This window comes from Paracoccidioides lutzii (assembly GCF_000150705.2).
Source record: "Paracoccidioides lutzii Pb01 unplaced genomic scaffold supercont2.2, whole genome shotgun sequence".
Lineage (NCBI taxonomy): Eukaryota > Fungi > Ascomycota > Eurotiomycetes > Onygenales > Ajellomycetaceae > Paracoccidioides > Paracoccidioides lutzii.
Genome location: NW_015440948.1, coordinates 561,285 through 578,703, shown reverse-complemented (window position 1 = coordinate 578,703; position 17,419 = coordinate 561,285). Strand labels below are relative to the sequence as shown.

Here is a 17,419-nt window from a genome sequence, read left to right as displayed (position 1 = left end):
GGTGTTCTACGGTGTTGCGTTTGTTAGCCCTGGTTTTAATAAGTGTTCTTTTTGGGATGGTGGGCTGGCGGGGGTGCGGGCTGTCAGGTTGCAACGGATTGGGCATTGGTGTGAAGGGGCATGGAATTGTTCGGTGAAAATCATTATCATCATATACCACCTCTCTTTTCCCTTTTTTTTTTTTTTTTATTCTTTTTTGGTAGGGCGATAGCATACGGTGTATGCTATCTATTTCTCTTCTCCCTTTGAACGTTATATTCTCCCATCTTAGAATTTGTTATTACCTGTGTATATATTATGTGGCGCGTGTGGTTTCGCTCTTTTATCTTTTTTCAAATGTTTTAGGGATGGGTTGGTGATTTGGTGGCTGATTGGTGTTGGCTTTTTTGCACTTTTTCCCGTTTTCGTCCAATATCTTTCTTCACTTCATGCGTTTTTATATTCTGCATATTTCATCTCCTATCATGGAGAATGAGCCATGGCCTGTGTTGTGTTTCGTCATCTCTCCGCTTTTCTCTTTTTGTGTGTCATATTATGTTTCATTTCCATTTCGTATTTTGGATATTTCTTCCATATACATAAAGTCCATATATGGCTCGAGCTGCATGTTTGCCTCGATGCGGTGGTTATGGGTTTTTCTCTTTTCCCATTCTTCAATACTTCATTTTCGAACATGACACTTCCGTCCAAAGCAGAGCGCATCAATACCAATAGTACAGGAGTCTAGAACCTTTGGATAGGATAAAAGAATAACAGAGCGAAAATTCGGAATATTGAATGTATCATTTTCTAACCAACGCTCACTCTCTTGTAGTTCCTTTTTATGTATGTAAAGTTCCCCCCAGTGCCATCTATGAAGAGCACATGTTAGATTTGCCCTACCATTTAGCAGACCTGCATTTAACCTGCGTTCATCTACTTGTAGATAGGATCGCGAGTATTTGAATTCATTTCACTATAAAACAAGACAGCATCCAATGCAGGGATCTCTCCCCTCCCTTCAAATACAACCAACCGCCACCTTAATTTAAAGCGTTTCATTCGGATCAAGGACAATATCATGCAAGCACAGGTTTTACTCACAATCTTTACATACACCAGCTTCAGCGGTAGTTGATTCCGTCTGTTTTTGCGTCTGCGTCAAGTCCCCTCTTCCCCCTTTCTCCTCAGCGCCAGATACACTATCCCCCTCCCTGCTCCGCTGCTCTGCAAGGGCACGGTCAATATGTCCCAGATCCCGCGAGGGATCAACGACGTTCCGAACGAGGGCTTTTAGCTGTTTAACTTCTATAGAGAGAGGAGGACTATCAGGAACAAAGGAAACGAAAGGTGAAACCTCCACCTTGCCTAGACACATGTAACCCGCAAGGGAACCAACCGAAGATGCCTCTCTTAATCTAAGGAGGGGAATAAAACCTAAGGAAAAGGAAAGGGAACATAAAAAAAAAAAAAAAAAAAAAAAAAAAAAAAAAAAAAAAAAAAAAAAAAACATACCCGGAAACCCCCCCTGCGTCTTCCGGTCCCACAGCACCGTTTCCTCCGTCGAGAAATCAACATTGGATTCATGCAGGATGGATACCGTGAACACCCCCCCGGTGGCGGGGACTAAAGACACCTCTCCCAGCGCTGTGGAGAAGGTTGAAAGAAGTTCCTGCGCGAACTGGATGGAGAACAAAATGACAGATTAGGAAAAATTTGAGCTATATGCGCAATAGAGAGGAAAGAGACGAAAGAAGGGTGGGGGGGGGGGGGGGGGGGGATCATTGGCGTGTTATTATTTCATGGGAGACGAGAAATGGGGTAAAAAGGGTACCCCCGGCGTAGCGGATTCGGGGGTCACCTTCACTTGGGAGAGGGGGGGGGTTCATACATATGCCGCACGAAGCATCCATTTGCACTGTGTGCAATATTTTATCGTCACCCGTGGTAGGTGGATGCGTGCTGTAGGCTTCTCGGTTAGGGGAATTGAGGTTTGTTGATCTTGCTGGTCCCGCTGTTGGGTTTGGGTTTGTTGCTGATCGTCTGCGGGGGCGGGGTCCGTTGGATGTGATTTTAGGTCTGCCATCTCCTTTTCTTCTCCTTTCTTCTCCTTTCTTTGTTTTATGATTGGTTTACTCGAGGCTATTGTCTAGTTGAAATTGGGGTATGGAGCTGAGCTGATGCGAGGAGTTGATGTTGGATGGAGTATTGGTTTCAATATGGAGGGATAGTATTGATGGACGCATTTTGAATTCCCATGTCATGGCAAACGAGATTCACGTTGTTTGTTCTGAGAGGCATTCACGACATGCTGCAACATGGGTTGGAAATGTCAAAATTACATCATTTCGTATGCATCAGCACTATTTCTGGCACCCAGGGGTTCGATGGAGAAATATTCATACATCATATGAGAGATGAGTAGCATATTCTCAAGCTGTATTTTCCTGTCTGTCATTTCTTGCATTTACCGCTAAGCCAGTGCTTCTCACCAGCAACCTCCCAGGTTAAGAGTAATAGTTGTATCTCCCAAATATCAACGACCTAGCCAGACGCTGCAGCATCCAAAAAAACAATCGTGCTGCGACGGAGTATATAACTGAGAAAACACGGAAAACCAGCCTTTGCCGCCCCTTCTCCAGAGTACACTCTCAGATTCGAAATACTTCTTAGATTTCCCATTTCCATGCTCCATCGTCTGGGGAACATGTTGGATACAATATCACCAAAAAGTGGTGGGAACGGATATATCAAACTTATGTATTGGATTCACTGTTTGCTGCCGTTTCGTCCCAAAATCTATTTTACAAGAAAAGATTTGAAGGATGCCACACTGCTCCAGTCCTCACTACCCAAATGATCTAAAACAAACAGAAAAGGAAAAAAGAAATAGCCACAAAAGTAGACTTGAATGAGAAAAGGAATATCGCGTGCATATAAAGAAATGAAGAGAATTCTGCACCACAGTGACTTAAATATTGCAAAACAAAACAGTGGTGAATGACTGATGAAAAGAAGAAAGGGATGAAATGAAAAAAAAATGAAAAGATATAGAAAAGATGAACAGGAGTAAAATGAAAAGGGAAGAAAATGGGTCATTGGAGGAGGAATTTGCACAATTCCCCTTAAAGAGATGGAAAGAAAATGTGAATTAGAGACAAAGGAAACAATAAAAGTTATGAAACAATGATGTAAGTTAGAGAGAATAGAGACAAAAGTTTACTAATCAATCAGCTTGCCAACCCAAGTGGTAGCAAAAAAGGAAAGAAAAAAGAAAATAGGAAGATAAAAAGAAAAATGTGTATTTTTTGTGAGTAGCGAATTGTTCAAGGAAGGCGAGTGCATATATCCAACACACAGTTATGAACTACGTTCATTTGTTGGCTTCCTGGAGGCTGATTGTTTCAACAAGGGTGTGAAAACGTAGGGAGCATGAATGACATCTTAACAACCGGTATTGAGAGACCTAGCCTCATTCAATACGCGGGCATATGGGCTACCAGCACCATTCATTCATGGCCGATCGTCTTCGTTGCAAGGAATATGTGGTTGCGTAGATGTTGGTGATATGTCCCAGGTGAGAGATCGAGGGGCGTGTCGAATAAGAGATTAGAGGCGGTAGCTCTCCAGTCATTGGAGTGAGAATTGAAGATTTGCGATCATGGCAAAAAAAAAAAAAAAAAAAAAAAAAAAAAAAAAAGGCCCGGGTATAAAGTACTAAGGGAATAATCATTGGACGTAGTGAATTGGGCCGTTCGGCTCTGCCCATCCATCATCTTACATGATCATACAGCAGCCACCTGATTGTTGGGGTGCGTATGGATCTTCACGTTTGTCAATCTGTCGTTTGTGGGGAGACACGTCAGTATCGGTGAAGATTTGCAGTTTTGAGAGTCAATGGGCGCAATCATTTACCTGTCCCCAAACTGAAGGTACCATAAAATCCCGTGTGTTATTGCAGTAGTTGATGAGTCTATAGGAAGAGCGAATTTTAAAAGTGGTCAGCCATCATGATCTCTTTATCCCCCCAAGTCCACAGTGCAGTGGCACCAAGATCGGAAACGTGGGTACTATCTAGAGTTGACCAGAACTGATTTCTCAGCAAGTTATGGAGACACTCACGACATGGCAGCCTCAGACACCTTTACGCGCGGTCTTTCTAGATCTTCTTTCAATCGTACGTTGAGCTCATTTAGCCGTCGCAGTTTCAATTCTGCCATGTTCTGCTTCTTGTTTTTTACGTCTCCCCCGGGTCGAAGCTCGTAGGCAGGGGCCATTGTGAGGAAGGGATGGCCCGAATTGCCGTTGTGGGAGGAGCTTAGCAATAGAAACGAATCCGCAAGCGAGGATTAGAGAGGGAGGAATTCGGAGGAGGCTAGGAAGAATGAGATTCTGGGACCAAACCTGGGAGGTTTTATGGGAGAATAGACTGGTCGTGGGTGGTGGTGGTGGTGGTGGTGTGGGGGGGGGGGAAGAGACACTGTACCTAGAATGGTGTGGGATAGGGCGAGCGCTGGCTCGAAGACGCGAATGGTGTCGATGCCGTTGATGGACAGAGGGGTTGAAGTCGAGCAAGTCAGAGAGACAAGAAGTGATGATGGGCAGCGGTGGTTGATCGAGGAGACAGAAGAGGGATTCGGTAGTTGGTTGGTAGGCGGTAGGCGGTTGTTGGTGAAGGGGCAAAGGAGAGGGAGAATAGCGAACTCCCAAGGCTAAAAACAGAGCCGGCTGCGTGTAATTGGACGTAATCTAGGAGTAATGGGGATGTTAGTGGCCGGTACTGCTATACCGCCAGCATGCCCCAGAGCGGCAGGTCACAGGGCAAAGAGTCGTATTTGGGAGGTATTTACCAGGTATTGGCGCGTATCCTGGCGTATTAGGGTCTCTCTTTGGCGGAAGGCTGGCTGTCATTTTGGTATTTTAATAATCAAACAAAGGTGGGTTTGGTGGAGCTTGACAGATGTCACTCCACACAAAATTCCGCAGTGAGGGTACCTATGCGTCAGCCCTCTCGTCCCAAAGTGCCGGGATGGAACGAGACGGATTCTCCATCGAAACCTTCTGATTTTGGTCGTGATTCCGACCTGTAGAGCCATGATTGGGCCAGGGAATTACATTATTTTTTCGCGTTTGTCTCTCGTCGCTCACAGAAACCGGGCTGGGGCCGGCCTTGAAGGCGAAAATGGACGACACATTACACATTGAAGCGAGCGAGAGATAATAGATCGGAGAAGTTTTGGCTATCATTGTCATTCCCGAAATTCGGAGCAATAAAATACAGTACAAATAGATATTTTATCTGCAACATTTGGAATCTCTCTCTCTGTTGTTTATCATCTTGAGGTGCTCTGTTACTTAGCTCCCCTGCCGACAAGCGCTCTTGACATGCAATATGCGGCTCTTCAGACAACCAGCACTTGCTTTTCAGTTGCCTGTACCCCGAATCCCGACAGTCCTCTCTTCATTGTTGCTCTCGCAGGTTTCTCTTCTGCCCTATGCCTGGCGGTGGTCTCTGCGTGCTGCGCACATACCTACATCAATCACCAAACTGACACATGTACAGAGAGTGAGTGCTGTGCAGTGAGATGCCCTTCACAGGCCTGTCAACTGGCGTCAGGGCTCTTGTCAAGCGTGCCGGACTGTTTCCTGGCTTTGCCAACCCTGCTCGTATTTTATAATGATTTTTATTTTTCCGAGGTCCTCCCTCTTCCATGTTATTGGCTACCAGCCGTTTGCTTCTCCCTATGTCCTGCAGCCGGGTCAGCCTCGATGGGGACTCCGGAGAGAGGAGAGAGGAGGGAAAATAAGCCCTTGCCCCGTTTCTTGGTTTAGCGCGGTTTAATTTCGGCCAGGGTTTTCTGGAACGAAGCTACCTGTCTACTAGCAAAAATTAGCAAAAATTAGCAATGCCAACCTCTTGTTATTTTATGCGCCTGTTCCGCCTTGAGATTGGCGTTTTCCGATCGATTTTGCACATCGTCTAAAGAAAGCAGAGGCGGGTTATTCTGCTATGAACAATGGCGGAAAGATGACCTCGAGATGAGACGCTGACCAGACGTTCCTGTCCCCTGTGAAAAGTGTTAGTAAATAGAAAAGTAAGTGGAATTCTTTTTAAATATTAAACACCCAAAGGGCTCCGTTCTCTATATATGAATGGTTCGTCTTAATGTTCCATAATACAATCCTGGAAGCGTGAAATAAACCCAACCACACAGAAATTTGCAATGAGCAGTTAGTTACCCGGAACTGCTCTCTGCAAGAACCTAGTTTTAAAACGCTCAACTCACATATCAATGCAGCAGGTGCAACATCGGTACAATGTCAATGAATGAATGTATGTATATCAGCCAGTCGACTGTCAGGCATCACCATGATAGTTCTTGCAGTGTTGGCCTTGCGAGACATAGTTTTCTTCCTCCTATGGCCAGTGGATATGCGCCAATTATCTGCGCGAATTGATTTGATGGCTCCCTTGTTACTACATTTCATCTCCTTGCATGCATTGCTCCATCTATCCCTGAGGACTCCCAGGTGGGTTATATAAATATACTGGCAAGTTAGGAGCGTTAACTAGTTAGTTAACTACTGGAAGCAGTGATTCTTTATGATATAAGTAACATCACATAGACATCCTGCAAATGCACACACAGTCTTGCCCCCTTCAATGAGACAATAACAGCATTCCTTAATAGCTATATCCCATCCCTGCAAAGAATGTTTATACAAGTGGACATTTAAAGCTGCCAAAAGCACCGAAACACACCCAATCAGGGTCACATGTGGGCACAAAATTCTCCATGCCGTGACCGCAATTTCATAAATCGAGGGGTTCAATTGTTTCGATCTCCCTTCTTCAAAAGCTGTGCATGTAATTATTCAGGAAAGGGTTCCTTCTGTGTCACTCCCCATGATTTACTTAATTCAATTTCATTTTAATGTGGTTTTGCCATTCTAGCTTCAATGACTCTGATGACCAGGTTCTATTTTCCTAGGCTTTTTGCCCTATATCTACCTTGGTAGTTATACCAGCTACATGCAGGCAGGTAGTTATCAACTGTTAATGAAGCCCCTGACCTAACCAGGGCGGCAGTTCGAAATATTGGTGAAAAGCGGGAGTTTACCATTTTCACTTCCTCCCTTTTCTTCTATTTAAAAATTAAAAAGATAACTATCACTACGAACTACTCAACCGTATTTCTCAGATAACTAATCTTTGCTGGAATCACGTTGCGTCGCTTGTTGCTTGTCAACTTCTGCCTCTGTTCATTGATCGCATATTTAAGATACATTTTCAACCATTATCACATCCGACGATAATAGAAACCGGGTTCCGAGGGCTTCCCTCCAAAAGCTGTTTCGATATTATTATCCGTGGCTTTTGACATCATTCCTTGACGAATGCCTGGACGGATGCTTCAGTGGAATTCTTTTCAACACCGATAGAATATGAACCCTCTACAGCCTTTCACTACCTCTCCCACAGATTCCACTGTAAGCATTCCTTTCCACCATTGTCCTTATTCTCAACACTTTTTAAAACCAAATTTTTGTTATAGATGCCCCCATTGTTGCTCTCAGGAATTGGTTGAAGTTAAATCACGTGACTTCCCGCCTAACGCAGGGCTTATGTAAGACGGTTGGCCCACAGGATTTTTCGCCCTCAGTTCGCACAACCACAAAGAAGTTGAACTCCATCATCGGAAAGAAACTCGCAAATTTCTTCTCCTTTGCCAGTACCTTCATCGCGTCGTTGGCTGTCTCGATCCATTCTGCACGCGTGTGCCTCATCGAGACTCCACGATCCGGTACCCTTCCACAATAGGAGAAGACCCTGCCCGTTTGTCTGACGGGTTTGAGTCTTTTGTCCTCATCCACGCTCGTCCTCGTTCGACCTTTGTGTGTTAAGGGGGAAGTTTACCCAGCATGCCACCTCCACCCCATATCAGGCCTGAGAATGTCCTCAGGGTAAGGTTTCTGTCTATCTGGAGAAGGCATATTGTCTGGAATCGGGGAACTGACTATTTTTTCGCCTGTTGATAGCGAGCTGAAGAGCTCATTGCCGTTGGCCAGCAGCAGGCTGCGCTAACGGTTCTCCATGAACAAGTGGCCTCCAAGCGATCCCGAAACACCCCCATCGCAAGCCTTGAACCGGTTATGATTCTTTTTGTCGAGCTATGTGTCGATCTTCGAAAAGGCAAATCTGCAAAGGAAGGACTTTATCAATACAAGAACATTGCGCAAAACAGCAATGTAGGGACAATCGAGGTAGGCCATTTTCCATCTTAACATCTCTGTGTACCTGGGTTCAAGTTCAAGTATTGCTATAATTGTTGGAGTAAGGATTGGTTGGATGGATAAATGGTTGAAGAATTCTGTACTGACGCTAACTTGCCGATTTTCTCTCGAATATAGATGGTTTTGAAGAAGTTTATTGAACTTGCAGAGCAAAAAGTTACGGAAGCTCAAGCCAAAGCTGATGAAATCCAATCTTCTCTGGAATCATCTGCCCCTTCAACAAACATCGAAGATCTTGACGCCATCGAGACGCCGGAGACGATTCTTCTGGCAACTGTTTCTGGCGAACAGTCTCGAGATAGAACGGATAGAGCAATTGTTACGCCATGGTTGAAATTCCTGTGGGAGACATATCGGACCGTGCTTGAAATTTTGAAGAACAATGCACGCCTTGAGGTCATGTATCAAACGACCGCTCTTCAGGCTTTCCAGTTCTGCTTGAAATACACTCGCAAGACCGAGTTCCGTCGGCTTTGCGAATTGCTCCGTAATCACGTTCAGAATGCGGCCAAGTACTCTAGCCAGATGCATGCTATCAACTTGAGCGACCCGGAGACTTTGCAACGCCATCTTGATACCCGTTTTCAACAGTTGAATGTCGCAGTCGAGTTGGAACTATGGCAGGAAGGTTTCCGAAGTGTTGAAGATATCCACACTCTTCTCAACCTTAGCAAGCGGCCTGCCAAGAATGTCATGATGGCCAATTACTATGAGAAGCTCACCCGTATCTTCTTGGTTAGCGAAAACTATCTCTTCCATGCGGCTGCATGGAACCGTTATTATAACCTCCTCCGTCAGTCTGCTGCTGCCATTGCTGCAGGACAAAGCACTAAAAAGGAAAACCCGGTTGTGACTGAAGCTGAGATGACGAAGACTGCTTCCTTTGTTCTTCTTTCGGCACTGTCCATCCCCGTTATTAGCACTTCCCGTTCTCGTGGAGCACTGGTTGACGTCGACGAAGTCCGCAAGAATAAGAATACTCGTTTGACCAATCTTCTTGGCATGCCACAAGCTCCCACCCGTGCCGGCCTGTTCAAGGACGCCCTGAACAAGGGTTTGCTTTCACGCTGCCGCCCTGAAATTCGGGATTTATACAACATCTTAGAGGTTGATTTCCATCCTTTGTCAATCTGCAAAAAGATCTCTCCAATCCTTACCCAGATTGGTGCTGACCCCGAAATGGAAAAATACGTGCTTCCTCTTCAACAAGTCATCCTTACAAGACTTTTCCAACAGCTTTCCCAGGTCTACGAATCCGTCGAAGTCAAGTTTGTCCATAAGCTCGCCCAGTTCCCCGAACCATTCCAGGTTACTCCTTCAATGATTGAGAAATTCATCATGAATGGTTGCAAGAAGGGCGACTTAGCGATCCGGGTTGATCACGTTTCTGGAGTCCTCACGTTTGATTCTGATATCTTCTCTTCTGCCAAGGCGATGCATCCTGGAAGTGCCGCTGGGTCTGCTGAAAGCGAAGTGGGATCGGTTCAGCGATTGCAAAGCACCCCTGCAGAAATCGCTAGGTCCCAACTTACACGCCTGGCGAAAACCCTTCACCTCACTTGCATGTATGTTGACCCATCTTATAACCAAGCCCGCATACAAGCCAAGCAAATTGCCTTGGCTAAGGCTAAGGCTGGTGCTGCAAAAGAGCACGAGGAGACGCTTGCCCGGAGAGTCGTCATTGAAAAGAAGAAGGAAGCCGCATTGGAATCACTTCAGAAGAAGCAACAAGAGGAGGAGAGACGCAAGCGCATTCGTACGCAGGAATTGCAAGAAGCCGAGAGACGGAGACTGCACGATGAACACCTTGAACGGGAGCGCAAGCGTATGAAGGATGAACAAGATCGTATTCGGCAACAGGAATTGAAGAAACAACTTGAGGAACTCAAGACGGGCGTTAAGGGCATTGATGTTAGCGAGATCAACTTGGAAGAATTGGATAGTAACAGCCTTCGAACTATCAAACTTGCTCAACTCGAAAAGGAGAAGAATGAATTGAACGATCGTGTCCGAATAACCGCCAAACGTATTGACCATTTGGAACGAGCTTATCGTCGGGAAGAACTAAAATATCTGCCTGCGGATTACGATGCACAGAGGAAACGTGATATTGAAATCTACGAAAAGAACAAGGCAGATACCCTGGTCGCTGCCGAGCTGAAGCATAAGGAAGATGTTGCTCTCAAGCATCGCCTAAGTCGTCTGGTGCCCTGCTTTAACGAATTCAGAAAGAACCTCCAAGAGAAACGACATGTTGAATTCGAGAAGAATCGCAAAGCGGCAGAAAGGGAGTTCGAGAACAAGAAGAGACAGCGAATTAAGGAGGTGCAGGAACGTCTGCGACGGGAGCGTATGGAACGAGAGGAGGAGGAGAGACGCCAACGCGAGGAACAGGAGCGTATCGAAAAGGAGGAGCAAGAGAGAGCTGCTCGGGATGCAGAGCGGCGGCGTCAACTTGCTGCAGAAAAGGCTGCCAGAGAAGAAGAACGAAGGTATGAATTTCCTGCCAAATTGTGTCATGACTTCACCCTCTTTACTAACACACTACCCAGAATACTCGATGAGAAAGCTGCAATTCAAAAGAAACGAGAGGAGGAAGCCGAGGCCAAACTCAAAGCCCGCAAAGCTGGTGCTGTTCCGGTTCGCATGGAGCGCACCGATTCTACCGAGCGCACCGCTCCGAGACTTAATCTTGCTGGCCATACCGGTCCTAGCTGGAGAGAACGTCAAGCTGCGAAGGAAGCGGAGGCTGCTGCTGCTGCTGCTGCTGGCACCGCCACTCCTCCGGCTGAGGCCACAGCATCTTCTACCCGAGAAGAGCTTCCACCTCCCCGAACGACTGGTGGATACGTTTACCCACAGCGACGCGCTGGTGCTGGTGGTCGCGATTTCTCCACAAACACTCCAGGTGAACGGATGCACGAACGCATGCCTGAGCGTGGTCCTCCACGGTTCAGCAGGGAAGCCGTCCCTCCCCCCAAAACACTTTCCAGAAGCCCAGCACCGACAAACTCTTCTCCTGCGCCTGAGGCTCGCGATGGCTCCACTCCCACTGCAGGCGGAACGCCAGGGGTATGGAGACCGAAGTTTATGCAACAACAGCAACAACAGCAACAACAGCAGTAAAGAAAGGGTTAAGTAGATGATATCACTAGCGGTCGGATATGTGAGAGTTTTTTCCTTCTTGAATCTTTTTTGACATGCTTTCGCATCTTGTCAATTTTTACTTCTCAGGACATGGGAAAGAAGTCGGATGATTCAATAGCTTTTCTAGTTGTATTTTCGTTTCCTTTCATTCCGTTTCATTTTACGCTCAGTTCTTTAAGTAATTTTTTTCATCTGTATGTTCCTATAGCCCTTTTTCAATTTTCTCTATTTTTTTTGCCTAATTGCACACAAACCCATCAAGAGCCGAACATGGTGATGAGATGAGACGATGTTAAACAATGCTCTATCCCAGGTTTCTTGAAGCATGCACGTAGTGCAAGCTGAATGACAAAAAGATTGTTATTGTTTCCCCTGTTATCAAGGTTTTTGCTTTCGTCTCCATTCCATCCTGATTTTGTTTATTTTTTCCTATTGATTCTCTTTCATACTTCCTGTCGTCGCTGTTACGTTATGGATACGAAAACCTTCTAGTATTGTGCCACTAAATGCCCAAACTTATTGTTCTAGCAAATTGTCAGTGTTGCATTATGTGATATGCCTTTTGAACATGATACCGCTAACTAACTTATATTCATTTGTATTTTCCGTAGCGAGAATTCTACTTGTTCATTTTTATTACGACGCTTATATAGCGTGACGAGTAGTTAATGTGTAGGAATATCGATGGTTGCCCCTCCATTGGTGTCCGTATCCCTCTTAGCCACCTTGTCATCCACACTCTGGCCTTCAAGAGTATATGCGTATACAAACATTAATTTAATGGATGAGCACTGTGCTCTGTGTCCGTCATCTCTGTTCTACTACACACCTAGCGAGTCTGAACCGAGCAGCCAAGAACGCCATGAACTGTTCCATCAGCCATGCTTCGCCTGTTCACTTGCTGCCACACCTGAAAAGAAATCTAAAGAGTCCAATTAATGTTACTCTTGTCAACATTTACGATTAAGGCATCTCGTAAAATGCGTAAAAGCCAGATATCCGCCGGAAGTTTCTGTTCCCAATGCATAAAAGAACTGCTTGCTCAGAATGACCATCAGAACAACATTCGCAGGACAGAAATAATTGTCCTCTTTGACGTTTTGTCAACCACATAAGCTTAGTTCTAAACGGTTATCGCAAGTGAATAGAGCTAAAAAATATGATGTCGCTCTCTATCTGGGGTCAGATCGAGATCAAGACTCGCAAAAGGGAACGTCATCAATGTCTCCCCTGGCTGATATTTATGTCAGTTATCAGGATAAAGATGGACTGTCGAACATCTGGGTTGGCGATGTTCATATTGATGATGTTACGGAATGTAAGGCTTATCGGCCATTCAATTCTGTTCCGTGTATGGAAATAACAACTTTGCTAAATTGGGAGAACAAGAAGGCTCCAATATCCCACACGTTGGGGAAAAGGTATCCTGGTCCCGTTTAGAGGACGGTGTAAACGGATGCTCCAAAACACATAGCGAGTGCCAGGGTGGTACCAGCTCTGGAGCCTCCTTACTACCCGCGGGCTTCCCCGTCATCGATGTTATCAGCCGATGCAGACTGCCGTCGTTGTGTTGCCCTAAACTACGTATGGGGTGTGGAGAATGCGCGATCACCGTCGCTGCTTGCAGCCACCCGTGCGACGATTAGTTGGTAGAAGAAAGAAGGCAGTCTTCCTGCGTCTGGATTGTCCCGGACCATAGGAGATGCAATTACAGTTTGCGTTAGGATGAGCCAGAAGTATCTATGAGCAGACACGTTTTGCATTAACTATACAAGATGATAATCAGGATAAAAAGAATCAGATCGAGGCGATGAACAGTATCTTTTCCTCAGCACAGATTGTGCTCATAGCAGCATACGGCGATGGCATGGATTTTGGAATCCCGGGTGTCAACAGTTTGAAAAGAGAGGGGTAGTTCAGGAAAATGCAAATATTCTGGATTTGAGAATTAGAAACGTCGTTAGAGAAGCTGAGGTTGACCCCCTGACAGTGTGGGAAACATGTGGATGGACATACCAGGAAGCAGTTCTCTCGCGAAGGCGACTCTATTTCACAAATACACGCGCTGTTTTCGAATGTAAACGATCAATGTGCCATGAAGATCAGTTCAATGGTGGAAGGAGTCCAGATGGGCTCATTTCGAGCAGGCTCGCTATCTCTGACGATGAGTCCCCTTTTCAATAATTTTCGAGGCATCTGAGGCATTACACTTCCCAAAAGCTCAAGCATCGATCTGGCGCGTATGACGCCTTCTTTTTCATCTCCAAGTCTTTATAAGATGATGATGATGATGATGATGATGATGATAAACGGGTTACCTCGAGTAGAATTTGACCGTGCGCTGTTGTGGTACGCTGACGTCGGCATAAATTCTCTGTAACCCGCTTGGAAACGACCCAAGGACCGATCTTACCGACATCGTCATGGTCTTCGATTATGGGACTATCTGATGATCAGATTCACTACCAAGCAACAGGTTTCTACGGAACTTTAGTGCCCTGGCATGATATAACTTCAACAGTCCCTCCCCCATCTGGGTCGATAGAGGTCTTCAACATTAGCCCTGATTCCAATAATCCGGATGATGACTGGCAGATCTATATGGCCATTGCATGTAGGGAAGGATGTGTGGAAGAACATATACCGTCACTCCTTTTCTCCCCCACGACTCATGACTTCGGAGGGGTTCGTGCGATGTTCGACATGCGCTGGAGAGATTCCTCTAGCTTCTGCAAGGAGGCGATACCTTCAACCACCAAGGCAAGTGAATTACCACTACCAACAGTTACACATGTTACAAAAGTAAGACCGGGAGGAATCATAGCAAGAAAATGCCAAGCAGCGTTTCTCCATATGTCTCCAAGGCCTTCAAATTCCTTCAACATCAACGAAGATGGAGAACGAATCGGGGAAATTGTGCAGGGATACAGTAAAACTCAGAAGAGAACAGGCTCTGGCTGCTTCGCCTGGCCATAGCGCACCATCGAACCTCACGTTCGAATTCATTGCCATTTCATTGTCTGGCATCAGGATCATGCTTTATTGGGCCGAAAAACTATTCTGATGTTGATGGCAACATCCTGGCTAAGGTGCCACCAATTGTGAATGTTTTGATGATTACCCGGGACGGGGTTTTGCACGTCGTCGTGAGCTTGGCTGGCTATACTTGGTTGATTGGGTTAGATTGCGACGAGATTTGAGAGTGGTTGTGCTTGCTTGATGAATGAAGGGCATTTTGTTTGGGTTGATTAGTTATAGGATAACATCAGAGGGTACATGAATCCTTAACAATTATAGCCTAGATATTATTCTCTTGCGAGAGGATTCGCGACCCTTTTCTATGAAATTGTTGGTGAGTTTAGTGGAGATAGGAGTGACATGTAAGGGGAAATAGTACATATATCAACTTGAGTAACCAATCCTTATAAGAAAGGGGACATATATATGTGTGTAGTAATTGCAAGAAAACAATATGGTAATATGTATATGATATGGTGAAGAGTAACGGAGAAAATACGAGAAGTAGAAAAGGAACGGAAAGAGGGGAAACACAGATATAAGGGGGAAATTAGTAGAATAATCTTCTAGAAACACCAGGAATCCATCCATAAAGAAAAGAGCTAAGGGAACGGAAATGCAAACAAATGAAGACTGCACAACCGGGTGGGAAAGAAAGGAGAAAGATAACACACCTATCCGTTGTGTCTCAACGTCGCACTGCTGTAGTGTACGATCCAGAAAAAAGGGTAAACAAAAATATATATAGATCTATGATGCGGCGGCAACCTCTGGCCCAAAAAGCCGTGCCCTCCACTCTCCACACACAGCTTCAAAGCCACTCACCACATCTCCGCAAACTCTTCCAGCTTCCCGCTCTTGCAATCGCCTATCCCACTCTCCCTTCTCGATCCATCTTGTTCCCTCCTCCCGTCTCTCTTCTTCCCTCTGCATCTCCGCGACCAGTTCCCGCACGGACTTGAGCCGCCGTGATGCCGCCGAGAGAAGCTGGCGGGACTCGTGGATGGTATCATTGAGCGCCCGAAGAGTGTGGGTGAGATCTGACGTCTGGGAGAGGAGTGCTTGGAGAGAGCGCAGGGGATCGGCAACGGAGGTTTGAGATTGTTGGGAATGCGGGGTTTGGGGGACGGGGAAAGGGAGGTTTGGTAGGATGTCATTTATTAAGGGGACGAGGTCGTCTATGTCTTCTGAGGACAGGATAGGTAAAGGTGAAAAGAGAAGGGGGTGGGTGAGGGTTTGTAATGCGCGTGTCTGGGAGGTGAGATGGGAGGTGAGGGATGCGTGGGCGGTGATAAGTCTGGAGTATGTTGTCAGTAAGGAAATATATTTAATGTGTATCACAGAGGTAAATACTCTGTAATATTGAAGAATAAGGGCTGATAATCCACCATACCTAGTAGCACTATTCTCAATCCCGCTCTGGCCAACTAAATCCCGCAAGCTCTCGATTATCCGCTGTACGATTTGCCCCGAAGACCCATTGTTTCCTGTGCTCCATCGAACAAGATTTTCAAGCCCAGCCATCCGCGCCTCCAGTCCTGGGGTAAGGTCACCGGGTTCTCCAAAATCCGAGTCATTACCATAATCCGAGCCGTCATAGAGACGTTCACGCCGGCGAGACCTTTGTTGTTGCCCGGCTTTTGATTTCTGCTTTGGAATCTGTAAACTCTTCCAATTTGACTCTCGATCTCGTGAATGCTTCTCGTCTGAATCGCTCCTAGTATCGTGTGTCGGCCTAGTCGTTGAATCATCTTCCTTTTCATATATCTGTACGTGATCATGCTCTTCATGGAACCCAGATTCGTCTTCTTCGCATTCCCCGTCCTCGTCCCAAGCATCTGCCAGTTCGTCTGCAAGGTTCCCCAATCCGCCTCCACCAGAGTCCGTCTGGGCCGTAAAATCCACGGAAAACCTTGCTGATCTGTCCATCGCCTCTGAGCTAGGTTGTCTGGGGCTCATGGGTGACATTGGAATGGGATATCTTGGAGTTTGCGGTGATTGTAAGGGACTCTGACTGTATCCACTTGGAGTAAAGGCTGAAGGGGAATCAGATGAAAGATCTAGGTTGGATGGGTTTCTGCGTCGTCGAGACGGCGGTATAGGGGAGGATGGAGACATTATAGCGAATTGTAAGATGAGACTGAGACACGGAAAAGCCGAATAGGAGCTATTATAGCGGGGAGGAGGAAGGGCTGCGAGGCGCGTGCATAAGTAGGTGATAAATATTGAACGATATTAAATATTTATCCTATCCAAGAAACAGCAGCGCTTCTTTAGCGTCTTTGTTTTCTGTCTTTGCAGCTGCTAAGTTTTATTTTTGTTTATTAATATAATTTTTGTTCACGGTTCCCTGCTTGGTAAATATTCAGGTGAACAGTCCTGCACGCCCGGGCCTGGTCAGGCGTTGGCTCCGATCCTTGGAATTAAGGGCTGGGTTCCACCGTACTTGGTGTTGACATCGGAGGAATTTGCCAGCACATGAACAACAATAGCTGGATGAGAGGTTCTTAAAGTCGTGTGTATCCAAGAAGCTTTCTCTGTGCCACATGGAAGCCGATGACAGGACAGGAGAGAATCTGCACAGCGCATCAAAATGGCAGCGTGTTTGCATCCCCATCAGTGAAGTTGTTCATCTTTTTATTAATTTAGTTTATTTCTTTCTATTGTTGTTTTGCCGAGTTGGTACAAGCCCGTTTCGAGATCCCGTGACTTGATCACTCAGCGACATCACTGATTTGTATCTGAGATACAAGATACAGATATATTATTTCATTTCCAATCACCCAGCATAAAACGGCATTAAACAATATCAGAAAGCTAAATACTCGGGATAGCTCAGGTCGCCGTCGTACCTGAATCGTGTTCATTGGCCGTGCAAATATCTCTGGAGGATTGCAAACTGTGTGCAGCAAGTTTTCCTGCTGCCCGCACTTCGCACAGCTCAATATCAGGTTCTATATTTTCTCTGCGCAAGTACAGA

General features: G+C 45.9%; 6 protein-coding genes across 6 annotated transcripts; 2 read left to right on the top strand and 4 right to left on the bottom strand.

Moving 5' to 3' along the window:
- Positions 1-821: 821 nt before the first annotated feature.
- On the bottom strand, positions 822-2,065 carry PAAG_00818 (hypothetical protein; the record flags this gene model as incomplete). Its single annotated transcript, XM_015844145.1, has 4 exons — positions 822-851; positions 1,097-1,287; positions 1,495-1,660; positions 1,871-2,065. The coding sequence occupies 4 exons, from the start codon at positions 2,063-2,065 to the stop codon at positions 822-824; spliced, it is 582 nt and encodes a 193-aa protein (XP_015700926.1).
- Positions 2,066-3,756: 1,691 nt separating this feature from the next.
- PAAG_11178 (hypothetical protein) lies at positions 3,757-4,256 on the bottom strand (the record flags this gene model as incomplete). Its single annotated transcript, XM_015846873.1, has 3 exons — positions 3,757-3,819; positions 3,895-3,952; positions 4,102-4,256. The coding sequence occupies 3 exons, from the start codon at positions 4,254-4,256 to the stop codon at positions 3,757-3,759; spliced, it is 276 nt and encodes a 91-aa protein (XP_015703480.1).
- Positions 4,257-4,555: 299 nt separating this feature from the next.
- PAAG_11177 (hypothetical protein) lies at positions 4,556-4,890 on the bottom strand (the record flags this gene model as incomplete). Its single annotated transcript, XM_015846872.1, has 2 exons — positions 4,556-4,728; positions 4,830-4,890. The coding sequence occupies 2 exons, from the start codon at positions 4,888-4,890 to the stop codon at positions 4,556-4,558; spliced, it is 234 nt and encodes a 77-aa protein (XP_015703479.1).
- Positions 4,891-7,902: 3,012 nt separating this feature from the next.
- Positions 7,903-11,400, top strand: PAAG_00815 (eukaryotic translation initiation factor 3 subunit A; the record flags this gene model as incomplete). The annotated part of the gene is made up of 4 exons (XM_002796910.1): positions 7,903-7,944; positions 8,020-8,244; positions 8,392-10,766; positions 10,827-11,400. 4 exons carry the CDS (start codon positions 7,903-7,905, stop codon positions 11,398-11,400), a joined length of 3,216 nt encoding a protein of 1,071 aa, XP_002796956.1.
- Positions 11,401-12,642: 1,242 nt separating this feature from the next.
- Positions 12,643-14,397, top strand: PAAG_00814 (hypothetical protein; the record flags this gene model as incomplete). Its single annotated transcript, XM_002796909.2, has 5 exons — positions 12,643-12,739; positions 12,896-13,066; positions 13,217-13,534; positions 13,623-13,661; positions 13,823-14,397. 5 exons carry the CDS (start codon positions 12,643-12,645, stop codon positions 14,395-14,397), a joined length of 1,200 nt encoding a protein of 399 aa, XP_002796955.2.
- Positions 14,398-15,189: 792 nt separating this feature from the next.
- On the bottom strand, positions 15,190-16,557 carry PAAG_00813 (hypothetical protein; the record flags this gene model as incomplete). Its single annotated transcript, XM_002796908.2, has 2 exons — positions 15,190-15,736; positions 15,833-16,557. The coding sequence occupies 2 exons, from the start codon at positions 16,555-16,557 to the stop codon at positions 15,190-15,192; spliced, it is 1,272 nt and encodes a 423-aa protein (XP_002796954.1).
- Positions 16,558-17,419: the final 862 nt, after the last annotated feature.